The 21,384-nt window shown below is 43.4% G+C and overlaps 1 protein-coding gene across 3 annotated transcripts in view; it reads right to left on the reverse strand.

Annotated features, from left to right (window-relative positions):
• arhgap35a (Rho GTPase activating protein 35a) overlaps positions 1-21,384 on the reverse strand; it is a 159,979-nt gene that overhangs the window by 56,688 nt on the left and 81,907 nt on the right. For all 3 annotated transcript variants that reach the window (XM_078241732.1, XM_078241731.1, XM_078241733.1), the window contains exon 4: positions 6,663-6,807. In XM_078241732.1, the coding sequence (XP_078097858.1) occupies positions 6,663-6,807 (145 nt within the window). The remainder of the gene's footprint in view (positions 1-6,662; positions 6,808-21,384) is intronic.

A 21,384-nucleotide genomic window follows, 5' to 3' on the forward strand; every position in this document is an offset into this window, starting at 1 on the left:
GAAGCTCGATATCAATGAATGAACCGAATGGAAGGCAGAATGGTGTGCGCTATGCACAATATTTTATTTTATTTAGAAACTGGATGCTAATTGGTCTAATAGTCCAATTATAACAATCATTTCTAACGAAGGTTTGACCCAGTTCACATTGCATCAATTCCAGAAAATGTATAGTATGGGACAGATTTGGTAACTCCAAAGCAATTGCAGACGTACAGCACTTGTACTATAAAGACATCTCTGCAACATCAATACGCTAGCCGTATGAATTCGTCCAGCTAGTTGAGACTTGCAGACGTAGCAACCCAATTTTGGTCGGTCCAGCTGGCCAAGTGCTGGAACTCAATACCAAGAAGATAGTCAAATCAAACGCTCGATTGAAATTTTTAGTGGAACGGACAAGCACTTTGAATGATATGAGGATTAATGATACCACCCGTACAGACAACCCAGCAGCTGAAAAATACATAGCACTATCCAACACCCTCATTCCCATTAGTCCAGTTTATCGATAATGCGGATAACAGCAGATGGGATAAATAACATCTTTACAGTTTAACTATTTTTTTTCAATTAAGGTGAAACATTAAGAAACTGCTTAGAACTTGAACTAACAACAGAATCTCTTATTTTCTGCGGGAGTCAGCCTTTGGAGATTGTTTTTCAAAAGTTGCGACACTTGATGCTAAATTTAAAAATAGGCGAAATGAAAGCCAGTCTGTTTCAACTCTTATTTTACAATGGTGACTATCTTTCCTCAGTACCTTAGTTTAATTGAAAAGGAGGAAAATTAACAGAATTATAGCTGGAGTCAAAGGCCCTCCAGAAGTGAAGGTTTCAGGTTACCCAGGTTAAGCAAACTGTAAATAGAGATTTCCTTTCTAATCCATCACTTCCTGTATCAAGCCAGGCCTGGGTCAGATTTCATTCATGTTTCTCAATGGAGTTTAATACCAACTGATTTTGAGCCATAATAAGGAGGGAACTTTGCAGTGAATGAAGTCAAAACAGCCTCACAGACAGAATTGGATGAGGAGGCACCCACACACCCACCCGCTCAGCTTAACAGAAAATGCCGGAGAAGATCACACTCTCTTACTTCTGGCTGATCTGTCTTGGCTGTAGTTTGTAGAGAATAACTGACAGAACGCTCATGTTAAATGCAAACATAAAAGCTAGTTTGAAATAGATAAACTGCACATTTGACTGGAATGCTATACTAGCTTATAATAAAATAACTGTCAATCTTTCCACAAGACTAATGATTTAGAGTCATAGAGGTTTACAGCATGGAAACAGGCCCTTCGGCCCAACTTGTCCATGCCGCCCTTTAGTTATTTTTTAAAAACTCCTAAGCTAATCCCAATTGCCTGCATTTGGACCATATCCCTCTATACCCATTGTACCCATGTAACTATCTAAATGCTTTTTAAAAGACAAAATTGTACCCGCCTCTACTACTACCTCTGGCAGCTTGTTCCAGACACTCACCACCCTCTGTGAAAAAATTGTCCCTCTGGACACTTTTGTATCTCCCCTCTCGCCTTAAACCTATGCCCTCTAGTTTTAGGCTCCCCTACCTTTGGGAAAAGATATTGACTATCTAGCTGGTCTGTGCCCCTCATTATTTTATAGACCTCTAAGATCACCCCTCAGCCTCCTACGCTCCAGAGAAAAAAGTCGCAGTCTATCCAGCCTCTCATAACTCAATCCATCAAGTCCCAGTAGCATCTGAGTAAATCTTTTCTGCACCCTTTCTAGTTTAATAATATCCTTTCTATAATAGGGTGACCAGAATTGCACACAGTATTCCAAGTGTGGCCTTACCAATGTCTTGTACAGCTTCAACAAGACGTCCCAAGTCCTGTATTCAATGTTCTGACCGATGAACCCAAGCATGCCGAATGCCTTCTTCACCACTCTGTCCACCTGTGACTCCACTTTCAAGGAGCTATGAACATGTACCCCTAGATCTCGTTGTTCTATAACTCTCCCCAACGCCCTACCATTAACTGAGCGAGTCCTGCCCTGGTTCAATCTACCAAAATGCATCACCTCGTATTTGTCTAAATTAAACTCCATCTGCCATTCGTCAGCCCACTGGCCCAATTGATCAAGGTCCCGTTGCAATTGGAGATAACTTTCTTCACTGTCCACTATGCCACCAATCTTGCTAGTTTGTAGAGAATACCAGACAGAACGCTTCGTGTTAAATGCAAACATAAAAGCTAGTTTGAAATAGATAAACTGCACATTTGACTTGAATGCTATCCTAGCTTACAATAAAATAGCTGTCAATTTTTCTACAGTACTAATGATTTAAAGGCGAATTGGGTATCACTGTGTATCAACACCATCCAAGCATAAAGCTGGTGGCCTGCACAGCCATCCATCCCAAGCACAAAAAGTCAACTCTCAAATAGGGAGCCAACACGCACTGCAAGCTGACAACAATGCAGAAAATCTCACCTCAGAGCCAAGAGCGTTTGGATCCTCCAGCTTTGCTTTTACACCTAATGAGATCACCTGAATCCCCAATTAGTGATCACACCCAGAGTCCTTCATTCGGTACACAATACGTAGCACATAACAAAGACTGCTGATTTCATTTCTTTTCCCACCTCTCCCAAAAAATGAATCTTTGGGCCAAATTCAATCCTTTTTTAAAATTAAAAATAATTTTACTTTGATTAAAACTATTGTTCCTTACTAGATGTCAAACACAAATCAGCACCAATAGCAGATTTGCATGGGGTTTGCAGTCACCTTTAAACAGCGAAACATGCTGATGTTGACTTGTTTATGCAACCTTTCATTGCACAATTAATGACTTACAAGCCAGATCACTTGCTAATGGAGTTCAAAATGCACGAGAAAGGGAGAGATCCAAAGCACGAGGAGTTCGGAGTGACGCCTTGTAATGTTGGAAAACAATGAGCAGGAAACACTGTTTAAATGTCAGGCTAGAATGTCTGGCTTTGCTGCTATTGGGATCAGTACATTATAGTACATGTCATCAGCCTCTGACTCACCATCACCAACTGGAACCATAGGTGAGCCACCACTACGAGTCTAAAAACCAGGTGACTAAACAGCAAGGTTTTCTCCTGCAATTCATGACAGCATTCAAGCTCCTTGATGGTATTGCCACTTCACACTCTGGTGTTCATTATTACCGATGCACCGCATCAAATGTAATCTACTCCAGTATTTGGTATTTCAGTTCAACAGAATGGCAGACGTGAACAAAACATTTATGTTACATACATAGGGGCAGCACGGTAGCACAGTTAGCACTGCTGCTTCACAGCTCCAGGTTCGATTCCCGACTTGGGTCACTGTCTGTGTGGAGTCTGCACATTCTCCTCGTGTCTGCGTGGGTTTCCTCCGGGTGCTCCGGTTTCCTCCCACAGTCCAAAGATGTGTGGGTTAGGTTGATTGGCCATGCTAAAAAAATTGCCCTTAGTGTCCTGAGATGCGTAGGTTAGAGGGATTAGTGGGTAAAATATGTAGGGATATGGGGGTAGGGCCTGGGTGGGATTGTGGTCGATGCAGACTCGATGGGCCGAATGGCCTCTTTCTGTACTGTAGGGCTTCTATTCTATGATACATCTACTTAAATTGTGGAAAATTCCCCATAATGCAACTGCCGAGACTGTTGCCAAATTTGAGGCACATCTGGTGATACCCTCTAAGCCACACACAGCAGAGAACAGCTGTTTATAGATCTATAACCAACCTGGCAGCAACATGTGATGAATTACGAGCACAAAAAAAAAGCAGCATATTGCACAGCGCTTCTAAGCAGTGAATTTAATACAACACGTGCAGTTATAACATTGATCCCATACATTCAAATTAGTAAAAACCAAAAATCAGAAATTTGCCCTGTTTAATAGCAAACGCTCACGAAACATTTCTGCGCAAACTATTCCCTGAAGGGTTAACCTCTCCACCAGCAGAATCCTATTAGATGTTAGCAAAATAAATTCAATGGCAGCAAGCCATATTTCTGTTTGCATTGCTACTTTAATCCTTTTAAATTTGAGTGAAACGATCCACAATCAAGCAACATTCTGAGAAGTGAGTGGATACTTTCCAATAAGAATATTAGCTGAAGGAAAATATTCTCTGTCAACGTCCCTGGTGGTTTGGTTGGCAGTGTGGAAAGGAGCTATCTGAGCAGCGAGGTGCCAGGTTCAATATATGATCTGTTTTGGTCTGTTACAGTTGGAATGTTATAACTGGTCTCGGAGGCTGTCTTCATTAAGATGCGACTTGGACAAAGAACATGAGGGAACATGTACGATTGTAATCTAAGCAGAAGTCAATGTGTTTGGGGAGAAGAACAGAAAGAAGGGAAAATAAAGGAGCAAAAATCCAAACTATTGGCACAGAATGCAAACATCAAGGCTTTATACAACTGCTAAGAGCGTTTAAACAATGAAAACTGGGCAGTGAAATAGGCCAAGTGCAATCTCAGCTTTTATACGTCAACACCTTCCACAGCTGGTCAGGACATGTACAGACAATGAGCAGAAAGATTGAAAGTAATCTGTACTATGCAGCCATCTTGCCTGTAAATCACCCAAACAAATCCTCCATTAGAAACGCTGAAACAATAATGCCAATCCGCTACCTTAATTGTACAGGAAATAAAAAGTGCCATTTTCTCAAAGGGGAAAGAGTATACAAAATGAAGCAGGCTGGTTAAAGGCTGCGTCAAGAGGAGCCAAACCAGCATGGATGCTGGTTGCTCGCATCACAGGGTCAAAAATAGATCCAGTGTGAAAAGCTTCCTGGGCAAATGAGGGTGGCTGTCCATGCAAATTTGGCTCTAATTACCCGAGAGAAACTAAAATGACATTCATCCTTCCAACTAGTTTCTATGATTTTCCAGTAAAAACTGCTAAAAAGAATCTTTTGCTTTCAGATTGCTGCTCTAACTGAAGACAGATGGACAGCGGTCAATCTTGGGAACCACATCCAGAAACAACACTGGCAAAGTTCAAAGAACTCTCCCCATAAACTCAAACAGAATGTTTTTAAAAACGTTAACAGAATTTCATCGAACAGCAGCCTAATTTGTATTAGTCGAAAGCGTACGGTATGCGGGAAACAACAGCAGTTGGATTTCACAATTATATAATAACCCAGCGGGGTAAAATCATTCACAAGTTGACATTATACAATTTCATCGTCCTTCTCCCATCTCCAGTAGTGCAATTTAATGCAGATTAGGGACATCATTCATGCAGGAGAGGTGTAAGCATTTATACGCAGAATTGAAATTGGAGGTGTGTAGCACACTCACATTCATCTCCCCACCCCCACAAATGTCAACGCACCTCGCAGTTTTGGTAATACTCAGCTCTTAAGCAGGCGAATAAGCATTAAATGAGGACTCAAAACTACATAAATAATGCCCTTAAATTTTATTATCCATCTCAATTGCTAGTTTCTTTCCAGTTCACAAAATAAGAAAAGCTATACCTGCTTAAATCCTGCCTTCTCTGATCAATTTTGCATGTTCCATTTAAGATCCTGTGACAAGCTGCACAGTAGGGCACTTGGCTGCTTTCAATCCCGCGCACTCTATTGTGGATCCTCTAATTACAGACCTCATTGTGTAGACTCATTAAATAAATAACCACTGCTCCGTTATTCACTACCACAGCCCTGGGTTCACAGTGCTGCTTACATAGAACAGGGCACTCATGGACTAAATGCAGAGATCGCTTTAAAAACAGGAAAGTCTTTCATTCCCTACCAACCAGCCCCCCACATTTCCTTGGGTTCCTTTCTCTCCCAATACCCCACTCCTAGCCTTGTTGCCTGTCTGAAAATGAAAAGTGGCACCTTAGAGGCCTTTGCCAATCTTACTCAGGATCCAGCTGCTTGCGTCTGGGGATGAGGCAAGTACACAAAACTCACCCTCCAATCTTCTAATCCCCCCCCCCCTCCCTCCCTTTGGGGGAAGCTCATGTTTACTTGCTTTCTGTTGCAACAGCATCGTCAAGATAATTGGTCTAACCCCTGTACATCCCAGTACCGTTGCATAGCACCGGCATCCCACAGGGAAAGGCTGGCTTACATTAAAACAAGTATTAAATCTGAGAGTTTACACAAATACATTTATACCACTAATGCTTCAACAGCGGTCATGTGCTGGTGAAGGCCTCTCCTACTGGGCGACAGAGTCCATAAGCAAATCGTGAATAAGATGAAGAAACCTTCACAACGTTCTGAAAGAATCATCGAGGAAACTAGGACTCTTGCTACATCAAGTGAACCACCTGTACATTCCATTCGTAGCTAATCTGATTTAATCTCAATGCAAGAATGGGAACTATGTGCCATATTATTCTACATGCCTCTACTGCAACAAATCAGGCCTTCCACAGTTCTTTAAAAACATACTCCACATATATCTTCTTTCAAATACTTATTTTATATCCCACGAGAATTAATGTGCAAAATTTGCTGAAGAATCAAGGGAATGTGTTTAGTTAGCTATGTTGTAAAAAAACAGTTTCTGATTCATGAAGGAAACTTGTCCCAGCCAAGCTGATCAGATACAAGATTGGTGCATGTGCTGACACCCACATGTTACATTAGTTGAAGGAATCAGATGCACGATATTATCAGAAATGTGGTCTTACCATTGGAATCAATGAATTCTATGCATTTCTCGATGAAGATAGGAATAGGCTTCTCCGCTGTCACTACAGAAGTCAGAGGCACTCCAAAATAATTGCTTTCCCAAGTACTCTTCGAAATGGAAGGTCGTGGTTTGAGCTTGGGCTTCTGTGAAGGAAGGAAATGTGCAGAAGATTTAATAACGTCGAAATCTACATTCATAGCACACTTACCAGAAACGGTGTTGAGGTCTGATAAATTCTCAGATTAAGCTTCAGGGATATGACTGCGGAACGGGACAACATCACGTTCACACTCTCATACGCAAGATCCATCATTGCTCTATCATGAGAAATGATTTACACTCATTTAGGATTTCAGTCAATAATGGCAGTCTGCATTAGAATACTGACTATAGTTCAAAAAGAATTTCATTAGCTATAAAGTGCTTTGAGATGGTCCCAGGTTGCGAAAGGCACAATGTAAATGCGAGTCTTGTTTTCTCATTTAGCAAAGATGATATTCACTGCAATGCAGCACCTATTTTTCCCTTCAGGTCCACCTCACCCACCTTCCACCAACTGACTCAGAGACCTTTTCACTACAACACTGCAGATTAAACTTGACTCAATTAGGTGAGTGGCAACAATTGGCAAAAGCAAAGACAAACTAAACAGAATATAAATCCAAGTTATAGACAAGTTTTATAAAGATCTGGTTGGGCCGTAATTCAAATGCCACTCCAGTTCTGGTAACCACACTTCAGGAAGTATACAAGGGTCCTTGAGAGGGGAGGGAGCGATATACCAGAAAAAATTAAGGGATGCAGATTTTGAGTCACAAAGTTTGGTTGAACAAGCTTGGATTGTTCTTGGAGCAAAGGAGGTTGAGGGGAAATCAAAGAGGTAGGTGCACAAGATTATGACAGGCTTCGATAAGGTAGACAAAGAAAAGCTTTTTTCCATTTGCTGATGGTTCAAGGACCTGGGGTCATAGATTGGGCAAGAGATAGTGTTGTGGGTGGGGGGGTGGATTAATGATGTCAGAAGGAAATGGATGGGCACTTGAGGTAAATAAGCTTGCAGAGATACAGAGTCAAGAGTGGAAGAATGGAACTGGAGGGATTTCTCTGTAGGGATGGGCCGGATGGCCGTCTTTCAGTGTTGTAATGACTCTAGGGTTCTTTAGAATCCAAGTTTAGACAGTGGCAAAATACTTGACATGAACACAAGTCCAGGAACACACAGTGGTTCAGTGTCAGATGCAACTTGGAAAGAGATTATTAAAACATCAGCCTTAGTTTTTTTTCCTTCCATTCTAACACCACACCGTTTTAAAAGAAAATTATGGTTGGGACTTGAGGACTTAACATGGGGATGCTATTCCAACATACAAGATGGAATCTAGTGGGGAAATTGGAGGGAAAGTTGCTGTAGCAATGCTGACTTTTATCACATGTTTTGCAAGCAACAGTATTGACTGACACGGCACTGAGCAGTATTTCCAATTCAGACAGCTTGTGTCCTTAAAAATCTGAGCAACAAATGCCGACTGGATCGCGGCACACAAGTTTCACTCGAATTCTGGGCTTGAAGCAAAACAAGACAGTGTAACTTGACAGCGCCATTTTCCAGTCCAAAGGCACACCAAACTTGTATTAAATTTCAAGTGCTAAGAGCAATATGTAAATTTGCAGCAAGGCAATTTTGCAAATGTCAACTCAAGATTTTGAAAACCTAATCCATTAAAACCATAATTTAACGCGAAATTCATCTAAACAGCTTACTGACAACTGTGATTGATCATGTCAATAACTTCTGTTACTGGCCGCTGAACAACACAGCACTCTGCTTACAGCAGAGAAGCAATGAGATATTTGTTTTAAAAAATTGTAGCTATGATTTGGTTCTGGGCCAATATTGTACATTACACTTAATAGCACACAAGATTGAGTGCAATAGTTAAGTATTTACAAAGTAACCTGGGAGACTGATGCGAGAATGGTGATGTGGGTTATGTGCACTGCTGTGGCTATTTACTTGAGCATTAGCCAGAGACAGTTCACATCATCCACCTCGTAGAACATTAGAAGTATGGCAGTACATGAGTGGAGATAGTCAAGTTGGCATAAAATCAAAAGTTGCCTTCTTCCCATTTCAGCAGCTCAAATGTTAAACCAATCACTCTGGTCTGTAAAATTTAGTCCTTAATTAGAAAGAATTGCCAGCATTCATCTTCTTCAGTCTAAATAATGCATAATAATATTCTCAAGTCAAATTCTTACAGCACACCATTAAGAATACAACTTTAATAGACTTTCAAGCCAATCTCCTGTGATGTAACGCATGAAGACTCGAGACTAAGCACAGTCTTTAAATGAAGTCGGCTTAACGGTTCAGGGTCATTAGGCTTGCACAGTACACCAGAGGAAAATAGAAGTGTGGCAAGTCCTTGCTGGGACTTTTCTACCTTTACATTTAAAGATCTGCTTGTATTTATACAACACCTTTAACTTAATAAAATGTAAATGCTCACCAGGAATATATCCAAACCAACTTTGATATTGAGTCACAAAGAGGTACGTTTTTAAAGTTTATTTTATTAGCGTCACAAGTAGGCTTACATTAACACTGCAATAAAGTTACTGTGAAAACCCCCAAATCGCCACACTCCAGCGCCTGTTCGGGTACACCGAGGGAGAATTTAGCATGGCCAATGCACTTAACCAAGCATGTATTTCGGACTGAGGGGGGGGGGAGAAACCGGAGCACCCGAGGAAACCCACACAGATTCGGGGAGAACATGCAGACTCTGCACAGACAGTGACCCAAGCCGGGAGTCAAACCCGGGTCCCTGGCGCTGTGTAGTGCTAACCACTGTGCCACCGTACCACCCCATCAAAAACTTGGCCAAAAAGGTACATTTTAAGGAATGTTTTGGAGGAGAGAAGAGGTGAAAAGATTTAGAGAAGGAATTCCAAAGCTCAGGGCCTTAGTGGATGGGGGGGGTCACAGCCGTCAATGGTGGAATGAAGGAAATTGTGTTCATGAGGCTAGATTTGTAGGAGTGTAGCTATCCCATAGGTTCGTAGAGCCAGTTGAGATTGGAGAGAAAGGGTGGCGTGATATTAGAAAGAACTGAAATTCAGGATGAGAATTTTTAAAATTCAGATGTTACTTAAAGGGAAGCTAGCTTGCTGCTAATGGATCGGAGTGTGAATTGAGACGTGGACACCAGTCTAGGATGTTTTCAAGTTTACAGAAGTTAGAAATGGATGGCTGACTAAGAGTACATCGGAATAATTAAGTATTGTCTAATGCAATGAGCGAAGAAGCTACTCATTTTTGCATGAAAGGTTTTTGTTAGATTACTTCAACAATCAGCAATGATTTCCTCTGTGCAACTGGCATAGAAATTTTTAAAACCAATTCATTGTATATAAAAAGTGCTCATGGTTTCACAATAAATGGCACAAAGTAGCATCCCTCGCTTGCCCTTGCCATTTTTCTCTTTCAGCAACAGAGGTGAACTAAAGTTGAGTAGTTAGCATATTAAATATTCTGGATTGAGTTTAATTATGATTGGGGTGGAGATGATATTTATACAGCACTTTGTCTTTGATGATGAAATATTATAGGGTAAATTCCACTATAGGTTGTACATGACCTTTGGAAGAAGGAGTGGGATTTACAGGCAGAGAAGCTTTTGCTCATTCCACGTTTTATATCTTTTCTTGAGGGTTACATGAATGAATACACACGGAAAGTGAAGCAATCCCAATAAAGACAAGGATTTCAGCAATATTTAAACTTCAAAGTTTCATCATCAACATTTTGTTGGCGAGCTAAAACCAAAATTAATTATCTTTGTATAAAGTGAAATCATGTTGGTGCTAGGAAACTAGCTCAGGAGGAGCTACTGAATTAGACACCAACATAGAATCCCTAAAGTGCAGAAGGAGGCCATTCAGTCCATCAAGCCTGCATTGACAACAATCCCACCCTATCACCGTAACCCCATGTATTTACCCTGCTAGTCTCGGGGGCAATTTAGCAAGGCCAATCAACCTAACCCGCACATCTTTGGAGTGTGGGAGGAAACCCACACAGACACGGGGAGAACGTGCGAACTCCACACAGAGTACAAGCCAAGGCCGGAATTGAGTCCGGGTCCTTGGCGCTGAGGCAGCAGTGCTAATCACTGTGCATGCACAATATAAACAAGTTATGACGATAAATTCATTGTCCTCACACTTGGGCGACACGGTGGCAGTGGTTAGCACTACTTCCTCAGTGCCAGGGACCCGGGTTTGATTCCCGGCTTGAGTCACTGTGCGGGATCTGCATGTTCCCCCCACATCTGCATCGTTTTCCTCCGGGTGCTCCGGTTTCCTCCCACAATCCAAAAGACGCACTGGTTAGGGTGCATTGGCCGTGCTAAATTCTCCCTCAGTGTACCCAAACAGGCACCGGAGTGTGGTGACTAGGGGATTTTCACAGTAACTTCATTGAAGTATTAATGGGTAGCACGGTGGCACAGTGGTTAGCACTGCTGCCTCTCAGCGCCAGGGACCCGGGTTAGATTCCTGACTTGGGTCACTGTTGTCTGTGTGGAGTTTGCACGTTCTCCCCGTCTGCGTGGGGTTACTCCGGTTTCCTCCCACAGTCCAAAGACGTACTGGTTAGGTGAATTGGCCATGCTAAGTTCTCCCTCAGTGTACCCGAACAGGCGCCGGAGTGTGGCAACTAGGGGATTTTCTCAGTAACTTCATTGCAGTGTTAATGTAAGCCTATTTGTGACTAATAGATAAACTTTAAACTTTACAATTATTAGGAATGCTTCCAGTTAATGCACAATTAGGTCACTATTTACTAGTGGAATGCTGAATAACCCTTTCAGGCAGAAACAGACATGAATGCATGCTGAATATGAACATAAAAATAGCCACCATAATTGGACATTACCACTCAAGATCTGAAGTGTGCAAGGCGATACTCGTTAACATTTCAGGTATGATAAATTCATCTGACTGGAGGATGTTTCAGAAATATACACAAAGTAGCTCAGTGAATCCTGCCTCAATGTGATGTCAGGAAGAACTGAACTTATGCCTCACCCCTCCCAAACATTCCGAATTCCTTTCCATTCTCAAAGTCCATCCTCCGCCAAGCAGAAAAGTTTAAAGTCTATTTACTAGTGTCACAAATAGGCTTACATTAACACTGAAATGAAGTTACTGCAAAAATCCCCTAGTCGCTGCATTCCAGCGCCTGTTCAGGTACACGGGAGGGAGAATTTAGAATGGCCAATGCACGTAACCAACACGTCTTTCGAACTGTGGGAGGGAACCGGAGCACCCGGAGGAAACCCACGCAGGCACGTGGAGAACGTGCAGACGCCACACAGACAGGTGACCCAAGCCGGGAATCGAACCCGGGTCGCTGGCACCGTGAGGCAGCAGAGCTAACCACTGTGCCACCCTACGACGCACCCCCTCCCAAAAACAAAAGTCTAGTGATTACTTTAATACATTTTAAAAAGGGAAAGAATAGTGGATAGCTGTGGAAACAGTGACATCAAACAACGCCTGCCAGCGGACCTGCACACAAATGTAAAATATAAAATTCAAGTCCACTCTCCTATAAAACCACAACTACAATCACCACCATGAAATTTGGCTCAACCTTTTACTTATAATCCTATTCAAAATATTACTATTATAAAAATGTTTCTAAAATAATTTGGGAGATAATTTCTGCAAAAATCCATTTCCAATCACAAATAAAAACCTGCCTTGACTCATTTTTCAAAAACCCGATGTGAGCCAGTAAGATCATTTTCCTCCAAAGTCAACTTTTTCCTTTGCAGTTTCAAGCCACATTTATTGCAGTCGAGTTTTAGGAGAAATGACACGGCCTGGTTAACATTACTGCCATGATAATTTATCACTGCAGAAATTGTGCCTTGCCAATGCAAAACTATGTTAACCCACCACAAAGCTGCAATCTGTAGATTGAGAGTATAATTGGCCAGCAAGGCATGTAGGGACAGTGAAGAGGGTTCATGAAACAGCAGGAGAAACACAGCAGTTTGCATGGGGTGGGTCCGTTATGCACCCCTTGTGGCAGTCAAGCACAGCACTAAGTTTTGTAACGAGGCATTCTGCCAAATGGCTTGCACAGTCTGCTCAGGGAACCATCCGACAGGGGCCGTCTCCTCCTTTCCCCCCCACAGGGCTGATGACATCACTTGTGGACCACTGGCTGATGGACTTGTGGCCAATGATGTTGCTCTGCACAAACCTCGCCACAAGAAACAGGTGGTGCACCATTGTCCAAATGAATGGAGGGATCCATGATATCATGGCCAGAACTATCATAAACGTCAGGGACAGATAGAACCTCATCCTGCAGCGAAAATTGGCGTTTGCACACCAATGGACAACGCACAGCTGGATGCAGCTGCACATAAAAGGTGGCCATCAGGATGAAGGGTGACATTGGACATTGGACGTCTAGGGATTTGAACATGATGCTCCTGCAGACATGGTCCATTTTCAACTTCTATAGATGGCGGCTCAGAGACAATCATGGCCAGGAGCACAATATGGGCCAGACCTGCACGACATGGAACACTGAAAGCACCTTGCACTTCAGGTTCTGACTCACAATGGAGAGAGGGCGTAGTTTCCACATGTTTAGGTTGTTTCACCATGGCAACATGCTCCTTTCAGTTCTTTGGTACAAACCCCAGCCCCTCTGAACCATATTCTGAGCACTTCTGGTAGTTTGGCCTGATGGCGAAGGGGGACAAAGCATCAGTTGGCCCAGTTCCCAAAGAACATGGCCTCAGTCCTTGCACAATTAACTTGGAGTTGCAAGGCCAATTTGAACTAATGATGCTCATCAGTTTGCAAGACAATGGATCCAAACAGAAGACAGCAATGTCATGTTCATTTTTAATTTGTTCACAGGACGCGAGCATCGCTGGCGAGGCCAGCAGCTTTCTAAAAAATTACCCATCCCTAATTGCCCCTTGAGGTGGTGGTGGGAAGTTGCCTTCTTCGAAAATCATAGATATCATAGAAACCCTACAGTACAGAAGGCCATTCGGCCCATCAAGTCTGCACCAACAACAATCCCACCCAGGCCCTATCCCCGTAACCCAACAAATTTAGCCCACTATTCCCTCTAATTTATGCATCCTGGGATACTAAGGGGCAATTTAGCACGGCCAATGCACCTAACCCGCACATCTTTGGACTGTGGGAGGAAACCGGAGCACTCGGAGGAAACCCACGCAGACAAGGGGAGAACATGCAGACTCCACACAGACGGTGACCCGAGGCTGGAATTGAACCCAGGTCCCTGGAGCTGTGAGGCAGCAGTGCTAACCACTGCACCACCGTGCCCCCAGAAATTCTTGAACCACTGTAGTCCATGTGGTGTAGGTACATTCATAGTGCTGCTACAGAGGGAGCTCCAGGATTCTGACCCAGTGACAGTGAAGGAACAGTGATATTTCCAAATCATTATAGACTTACCCAAACATGGGCAATAAAGTTGAACTCGAGGCAAGTGTGCCCGTCCTTGACATCGAGGCAGAATTTGACCAAGTGTGGCAAGATGAGTGACTTGGAGGGGAACTTGTAGGTGATGGCATTCCCATGTATCTGCTACTCTCATCTAGGTGGTATAGGTCACAGGTTTGGAAGTGAGTTGCTGCAGTGCATCTTGTAGATTGCACGTACTGCTGCCACTGAGGTTAGTGGTGGATGGAATGGATGTTGAAGATGGGGGATAGGGCACCAATTAAGAAGGCTGCTTTGTCCTAGATGGTGTTGTGCTTAACTGTTTTTGAAGTTGCACGCATCCAACCAAGTAGAGAAATTTAATCGTACTTCTGACTTGTGCCTTGTAGATGGTGGACAGGCTTTGGAGAGACAGGTGGTGACTTACTCTCCACAAAATCCCCAGCCTTTGACCGGCTCGTGGCCACAGTACTTGTATGGCTCATCCAGTTCAGTTTCTGGTCAATGCTAACAATAAGAGATGTGATAATGCCATTGGGTGTTAGTTAACAGAGCCTAGGACACTACCCTGAGGAACTCCTGAAGTGATATCTTGGCACTGAAATGAGTGACCTCCTACAACCAATTTCCTTTGTGTTAAGTATAACTCCAACTAGTAGAGAATTTTTCCCAATTCCCATTGACTCTAGTATTGCTAAGGCCCCTTGGTGCCACACTCGGTCAAATGCTGTCTTGATGTCAAGGACAGTCACTCTCACCTCTGGAGTTCAACTCTTTTGTCCATGTTTGGACCAAATCTTTAACGACGCCCAAACTAAGCTTCAGTGAGCATGTTATTGCTGAGTAAGTGTCGCTTGATAGAACCATCAATGATCCTGTCCATCACTTTGCCAATGATCAGGAGTAGACTGCTGGGGTGATAATTGGTTGGGTTGGACGTGTCATTTTTGTGGACGGACATACCTGGGCGGTTTTCCGCATGGCCCAAGTAAATACCAGTGTGGCAGCTGTACTGGAGGAGCTTGGTTTTGGGTGCAGCTAATTATCTTCAGCACTGTTGCTGGAATATTGTCAGGACCCATAACCATTGCAGCATCTGGTGACTTTAGCCATTTCTTATCATGTGGATGGAATCAAATTGGTTGAAAACTGGCATGAAGTGTTGGCAACCTCAAGAGAAGGCCAAAAAAGGATAATCTACTCTGCACTTCTGGCTGAAAATTTTTGCAAATGCTTCATCCTTGTCTTCCCATCATTAAGGTTGGGGTATTTGTGAAACTCAAGTGAGTTGTTTAATTGTCCACCATTCACGACTGGATATGCACATCTTAGATCTGATTAGTTGGCTGTAGGATTGCTTAGCTCTGACTATCGCATGCTGTTTTCACAGTGCAGCATGCAAGTCCCGTGTTGTAGCTTCAAGTTGGCACCTCATTTTTAGGTGTGCCTGGTGCTGCTCTGGCATGCCTTCCTCCACTCTTCATGGAAGCAGGGTTGACTCCCCAGCTTGATGGTAAGGGTAGAGTGGGGGATAGGCTGGGCCATGAGATTACAGATTTTGGTCGAGGAAAATTCTACTGCTGCTGGTGGTCCACAGCATCTCATGGATGCCCAGTTTTGAGTTGTTAGATCTGTTCAAAATCTATCCCACTGAGCACAGTGTAGGAGTCACAATACACAATGAAGGATAGCCTCAATGCGAAGATGGAGCTTTTCCATATGGACTTCGCGGTAGTCACTCTTACCAACTCTGTCATGGACAGATGCGTCTGTAATAGGTAGATTGGCAAAGAGGAGATCAAGTAGGTTTTACCCTCTTGTTGGCACTCTCACCATCTGCCACAGACTCAGTTTAGCAGCTATGTACTTTAGGCATTGACCAGCTTGGTCTGTAGTGTCGCTACCAAGCTTCTCGATAAAAGACAAAGACCCCACCAAGGGTGCATTCTGTGCCTTTGCCACCTTCAATGCTTCCTCCAAGTGGTGCTCAACATAGAGGAGCACTGATTCAACAGCTGAAGGGGGCAGTCAGTGGAAAGCAGCAGGCTTCTTTGCCTATATTTGACAGGATGCCATGCTATTTTATGTGGTCCAGTGTCGATGGTGAGAACCCTCAGGCATCTCCCTCCCTGTTGAATATTCCCAGGGCAACTTGCTCCTGACGACCACCACCCCTGGTGGGTTTATCCCATCGGTGGGACAGGCTGCTGCTTAATTAATGTTGGGCAGCTCCCCCAATTTTGGCACAAATGTGTTTGCCATTGCTGTTTCCGGTGGCCAGGTCAATGCCGGGCAATTTCATTCCTTTTTGTAGACTTTGTAGTATCTTGATACAACTGAGTGGCTTGCTGTGCTATTTCAGAATGCAGTTAATAATCAACCACTTTATTGTGGGTCTGTGGTCACATCTAGGCCAGACCAAAGAAAGAATGACCAGATTTCCTTCCCTAAAAGGATATTAATGAACCAGATGGGTTTTTACAACAATTGACAATGGTTTTCTGGTCACTAGTACTGAGAATGGTTTTTGAATGGCTGTGTCAGCTGCCAACAGCATGCATGCACAGTTGTAATGTTATACACCGTGATACCATTGCGAGTGACAACAGTAGGTAGCAGCCAGAAGCAGGGATGGTCAGTGATTTAAAAAGCCTTACCTTCTCTGAGTCAGTGAGGAGGGGGAGAATGGAGCTGCGCTTCAGAATGGGGAGGGGAGGCTAGGATTCAGATCCACCCAGTGATGGCGGATTACAAATCGCCATATCCAGCGTCTGCCGTTTCAGGGCTTCTTCCTGGTGAAGAGGCTCTGGAGTGGAAGACTTAAACTGTGGGGTGGCCGTGCCCCAACTGCCCACCCACCGCGGGGCTCAAACACTGGGTGAACAGCTTCAGGATGAGAATAAGATCCAACCAACATCATGTCTCCTGCAAGTGTGGTCACTGGCACAAGCGCAGGCAGGCGCAAACAGACGGATATCGATGGCCATCTTGCGGTGGCAGGAAATGCAATACTTTTTAATTTCAGATTTAGTAACCAAATTTAACTTCCACCAGTTGCTGTGGTGTGATTTGAACCAGTATCCCCAGGGCATTAGCCTGGACCCTGAATTACTAGGCCAGTGACATTACAATTACACCATTGCTTCCCCTAATGTACAGGAAGGCTTTTCAGGATGTCTCATTGCCAGAAAATTAAAACAGGCACCAATGTGTAGTCGGACTGGTCCGGAGAAGGGCACTCCCCTTCAAATCCTTCCTGCATTTCTGGAGTCTCACTGCCTCTGGACTCTGCCGAAGTGGGGAAGAGTCCTGCAGGAGCATGCCTCAGCAGAGGAGGTCTGCAAAGTAATCCTTTTTTTAAAAATCAAGGTTCATCCAGGACAATCCAAGGAGGACACAGTGAGGTGAACATCAACTGCTGCTCGAGAAGCATCAACTTGGTGCAAGATGTGCTTTGCTCTGTCCAAAACTTGGTCTTCTAGAGAAAAGAGCTGTCGCCAACTGAGTGTTGGAGACTGGCACATTCCATGGTCCAGGACTGCATGTTGAGGGACAGAAGTTTGAATATCTCCCGGAAAGGCTCAATGGGGAAAGATCACCATTCAAGCCTTTTTAGACATAATATACCAAGGCACTGGAAACTGCAGAACCCCTTCGACTGTATATGCGACACATAACAAAACCTGCAATTGTAAGTGCAAGGCCCCTCAGGGTGCCACATACTGTATTGAAATAAACTGATCTGGTTTGCATTTTGAGCAACATCCAATCTGAATTGTTACGTAATGTATCTTTATAAATCTGATCAAGCCTACCTTTGGAAAAAAAAACAAGTTTGGAATTAAAACCTAAAATAAATCTAGCACAACACTTTTTCTAGATATCGTTAAACATTCTGCACAGATAATCTCTTCAAAGAATTAACAACTTTGATAATTTAACCTCAGCACAACTAGGTTGACGTAGCATTGTTAACATAGTGGTGTCTCCCAAGACATTTCAAAGGAGCACATTGAAAACAACTCCGATGCCATGCCACAAAAGGAGGTATTTGGGCAGATAGCAAGATGTTTGATTGAAGAGATAAATTCTAAAGGGCATTGGTTTAAAAGTTGGAGAAATGCAGTGACTGCAAGATTGTATGGTTCTTTTTGTTTTATTCATTGTGGGACACGAGAATCGTGGGCTGGGTCAGCATTTATTGCCCATCCCATGCTGCCCTTGAACTGAGTGTCTCACTCAGCCATTTCAGAGGGCAGTTGAGAGTCAACCACATTGGTGTGGCTCTGGAGTCACACGTAGGCCAGACTGGGTAAGAACGGCAGAGTTCCTTCCCTAAAGGGGCATTAGTGAACCAGATGGGGTTTTCTGACAATGGTTTCATGGTCATCAGTAGATTCTTAATTCCAGATTTTTTTTTAAATTGAATTCAAATTCTGCCATGGCTGGATTTGAACCTAGGTCCCCAGAACATTAGCTGAGTTTCTGGATTAATAAATAGTCTAGCGACAATACCACTGGGCCATCAACTCCCCAAAGGGGTTATGTAGAATATACAACATAAGAACAGGCGAGGTGAAGAGATTTGTGAACAAGGATGAGGATTTTTGCGGATTTGCCGGACCAGGAGCCAACGTAGGTCAACAAACACAGGGGTGATGGCTGACACGGGCAGAATTTGAAAATAAGCTCAAGTCTCGAGGGTGCCGGAAACTGGCTAGGACAGCATTGGAGAAACAGACAAATAGTCAATAAGATTTCACAGTAACAATTATCTATTTTTGTTTTGTCTTATTCCCATGAACATCTCCACCCTCACCAGATTCTACTGATTCGTAATGCTGGGGATACATCCCCATGGGTCAGGAAAGCTACCACTACCTCATTCAAGTGGCGCAGGTGCGAGTCTAGACAGCATGTTGCCAGGCTTACAACAACAACCAATCCAAATCCAACATGTGCCTAATATCTACAGTTTCTAATAAAACACAGACGTATCCTGCCTCCTAGTAAGAAGTCTCACAACACCAGGTTCAAGTCCAACAGGTTATTTGGCAGCACAAGCTACTCAAATAAGCTCATGCTACCAAATATATGCGCCCTGTTTGTGAATCTACCTTATGAAGGAACAGCACCCCAAAAGCCCGTGCTACCAAATAACCTGGTGTTGAGAGACTTCTTACTGTGCCCACCCCAGTCCAATGCCGGCATCTCCACATCTTTTCAGCTAACCGCAGAATATCGACCACTGATCTAGAAGGATCAAGAAAGCTGCCTCCAATTTCTGAGGCCCATTCATGACAATATTCAATATAAATACATGTACGGTTGAGTCTTCCAAGCCAGTAAATTTAGTGGAATGCTATGTCTAAATTTTCCAGAAAGCAATTTCAATTTAGTAGTTGCGAGTGAGGTGTTTCACCAAATTACTGAAGCTGTAGTGATTTTAGTCACTGCTGCTTCATTAAGATACTAAATGCATTCTGCAAAAGGATACACAAACCTCATTTAGCGCTATTCAATCATTCTGCGGACAGGATGTAGAGGTAGCCAGACTCCTCTGTGTACCAGGCAAATCACCAACAAAACCAATAACAACACACTGCAGGATGAGTGCCCAAAGCAGACCACAAAATTATTGCAGCGTTTCCCACAAGGTCTCAAAGCCCTAACTACATCACACCTCCTGATCCATTTAAATTTTTGCCCAGTGGCATTAACTTTGTTTTAAAACAATTTAGACCACGTTAAATGCGAAATTTTTTAAAAACTCAAAACACAAGCAGAGGAGAGCACGGGAATGGGAAAGGACACAAAGATGACAATGGGGAGGTGAGCATGTGGAAACATAAAAATGAGTGGGTCACTTGAAGGAAAAATAATGGGGAAATGTTTTTCCTCGGGTAGGGAGTATTGCGCCCAAAAGAAACATAATAAACAACAGCTCACCCATCAAACTTCCTTCATTGCCCCCACACCATCTTCCCCATTACTGGTCTAAAGGTGACAGCTCCTCATGTAACATGGGAATTAACCTCGAGGTTACTCGGTGTTTTACTTTAAGATTAAAGCATTTTCCAGCAGGAAGACTAGATTCTGGACAGCCGAATGATTAGTGACTGTGAAAATGGGCATGAATCGAAAGTTCCGTCTGGTCTTTGGAATCCTCTACCCTAGAGGGCTATGAATGCTCAGTCGTCCCATATATTCAAGGCTGAGAGCAATAGATTTTTGGACACTTAAGGGATATGGGGATAGGGTGGGAAAGTGGAGTTGAGGTCGAGGATCAGCCGTGATTTTACTAAATGGCAGAGTAAGCTCAAGGGGCCATATGGCCACTCCTGCTCCTTGTGTTATGGGCATTGCATTTAAAAACAAGGTTCCTCTAAAATGAAGACAACGCCCACAAACATGTAATCAAAGAGCAATATGCTAAGTGTAGTGCAGATATTGAGGACATGCCACTGGATGAAAGGAGCTTTTTCTCAATTTCTTGACAGTTAGCGTTTTGTAAGCTATTCCCTTGCTGCATTTTGGGGGAAGGGCTCTCCAGATATTACGTAGCCTCCAGCAGCTCGGTGAAGTTAGTCACTTTTCACACACAATCCCAGTGAACATCTAACTGTGGAAGGCACAGATATCCAAGGTTTATCTTAACATTCATACACACGCACTTAGTGCATATCACTGAATACTCCCATTACTCCCCAGGATTATGAACAAATGCCACCGCACTATTGTTTGAGAGCACTAACCTATTCTGAATTAAAGCAATTATTGTGAACTTAGGGAAGAATTATAAGTTGTAATTGTAAGTTGTGTATTTTACTTCATCCACAAATCTAGGCATTACTGGATAATCAGTCTGAGCAATGCAACACTGAAGATCTGATTGCAAACAGATTTATTAATGAGTCACAGAATACTACAGTGCAGAAGAGGCCCTTCGGCCCATCGAGTCTGCACTGGCGCATAAAATGCCATGACCTGCCCACCTAATCTCACTTGCCAGCAATTGGCCCATAGTCTTGAATGTTATGGCGTGCCAAGTACTCATCCAGGTACTTTTTAAAAGGATGTGAGGCATCCCGCCTCCACCACCCTCCCAGGCAGCACATTCCAGACCGTCACCACCCTCTGGGTAAAAAAGATTTTTTTCAAATCCCCCCTGAAGCTCCCACCCCTCACTTTTAACCTGTGACCCCTCGTAACTG

Source organism: Mustelus asterias, chromosome 24 (genome assembly GCF_964213995.1).
Source record: "Mustelus asterias chromosome 24, sMusAst1.hap1.1, whole genome shotgun sequence".
In the NCBI taxonomy this organism is placed as follows: domain Eukaryota; kingdom Metazoa; phylum Chordata; class Chondrichthyes; order Carcharhiniformes; family Triakidae; genus Mustelus; species Mustelus asterias.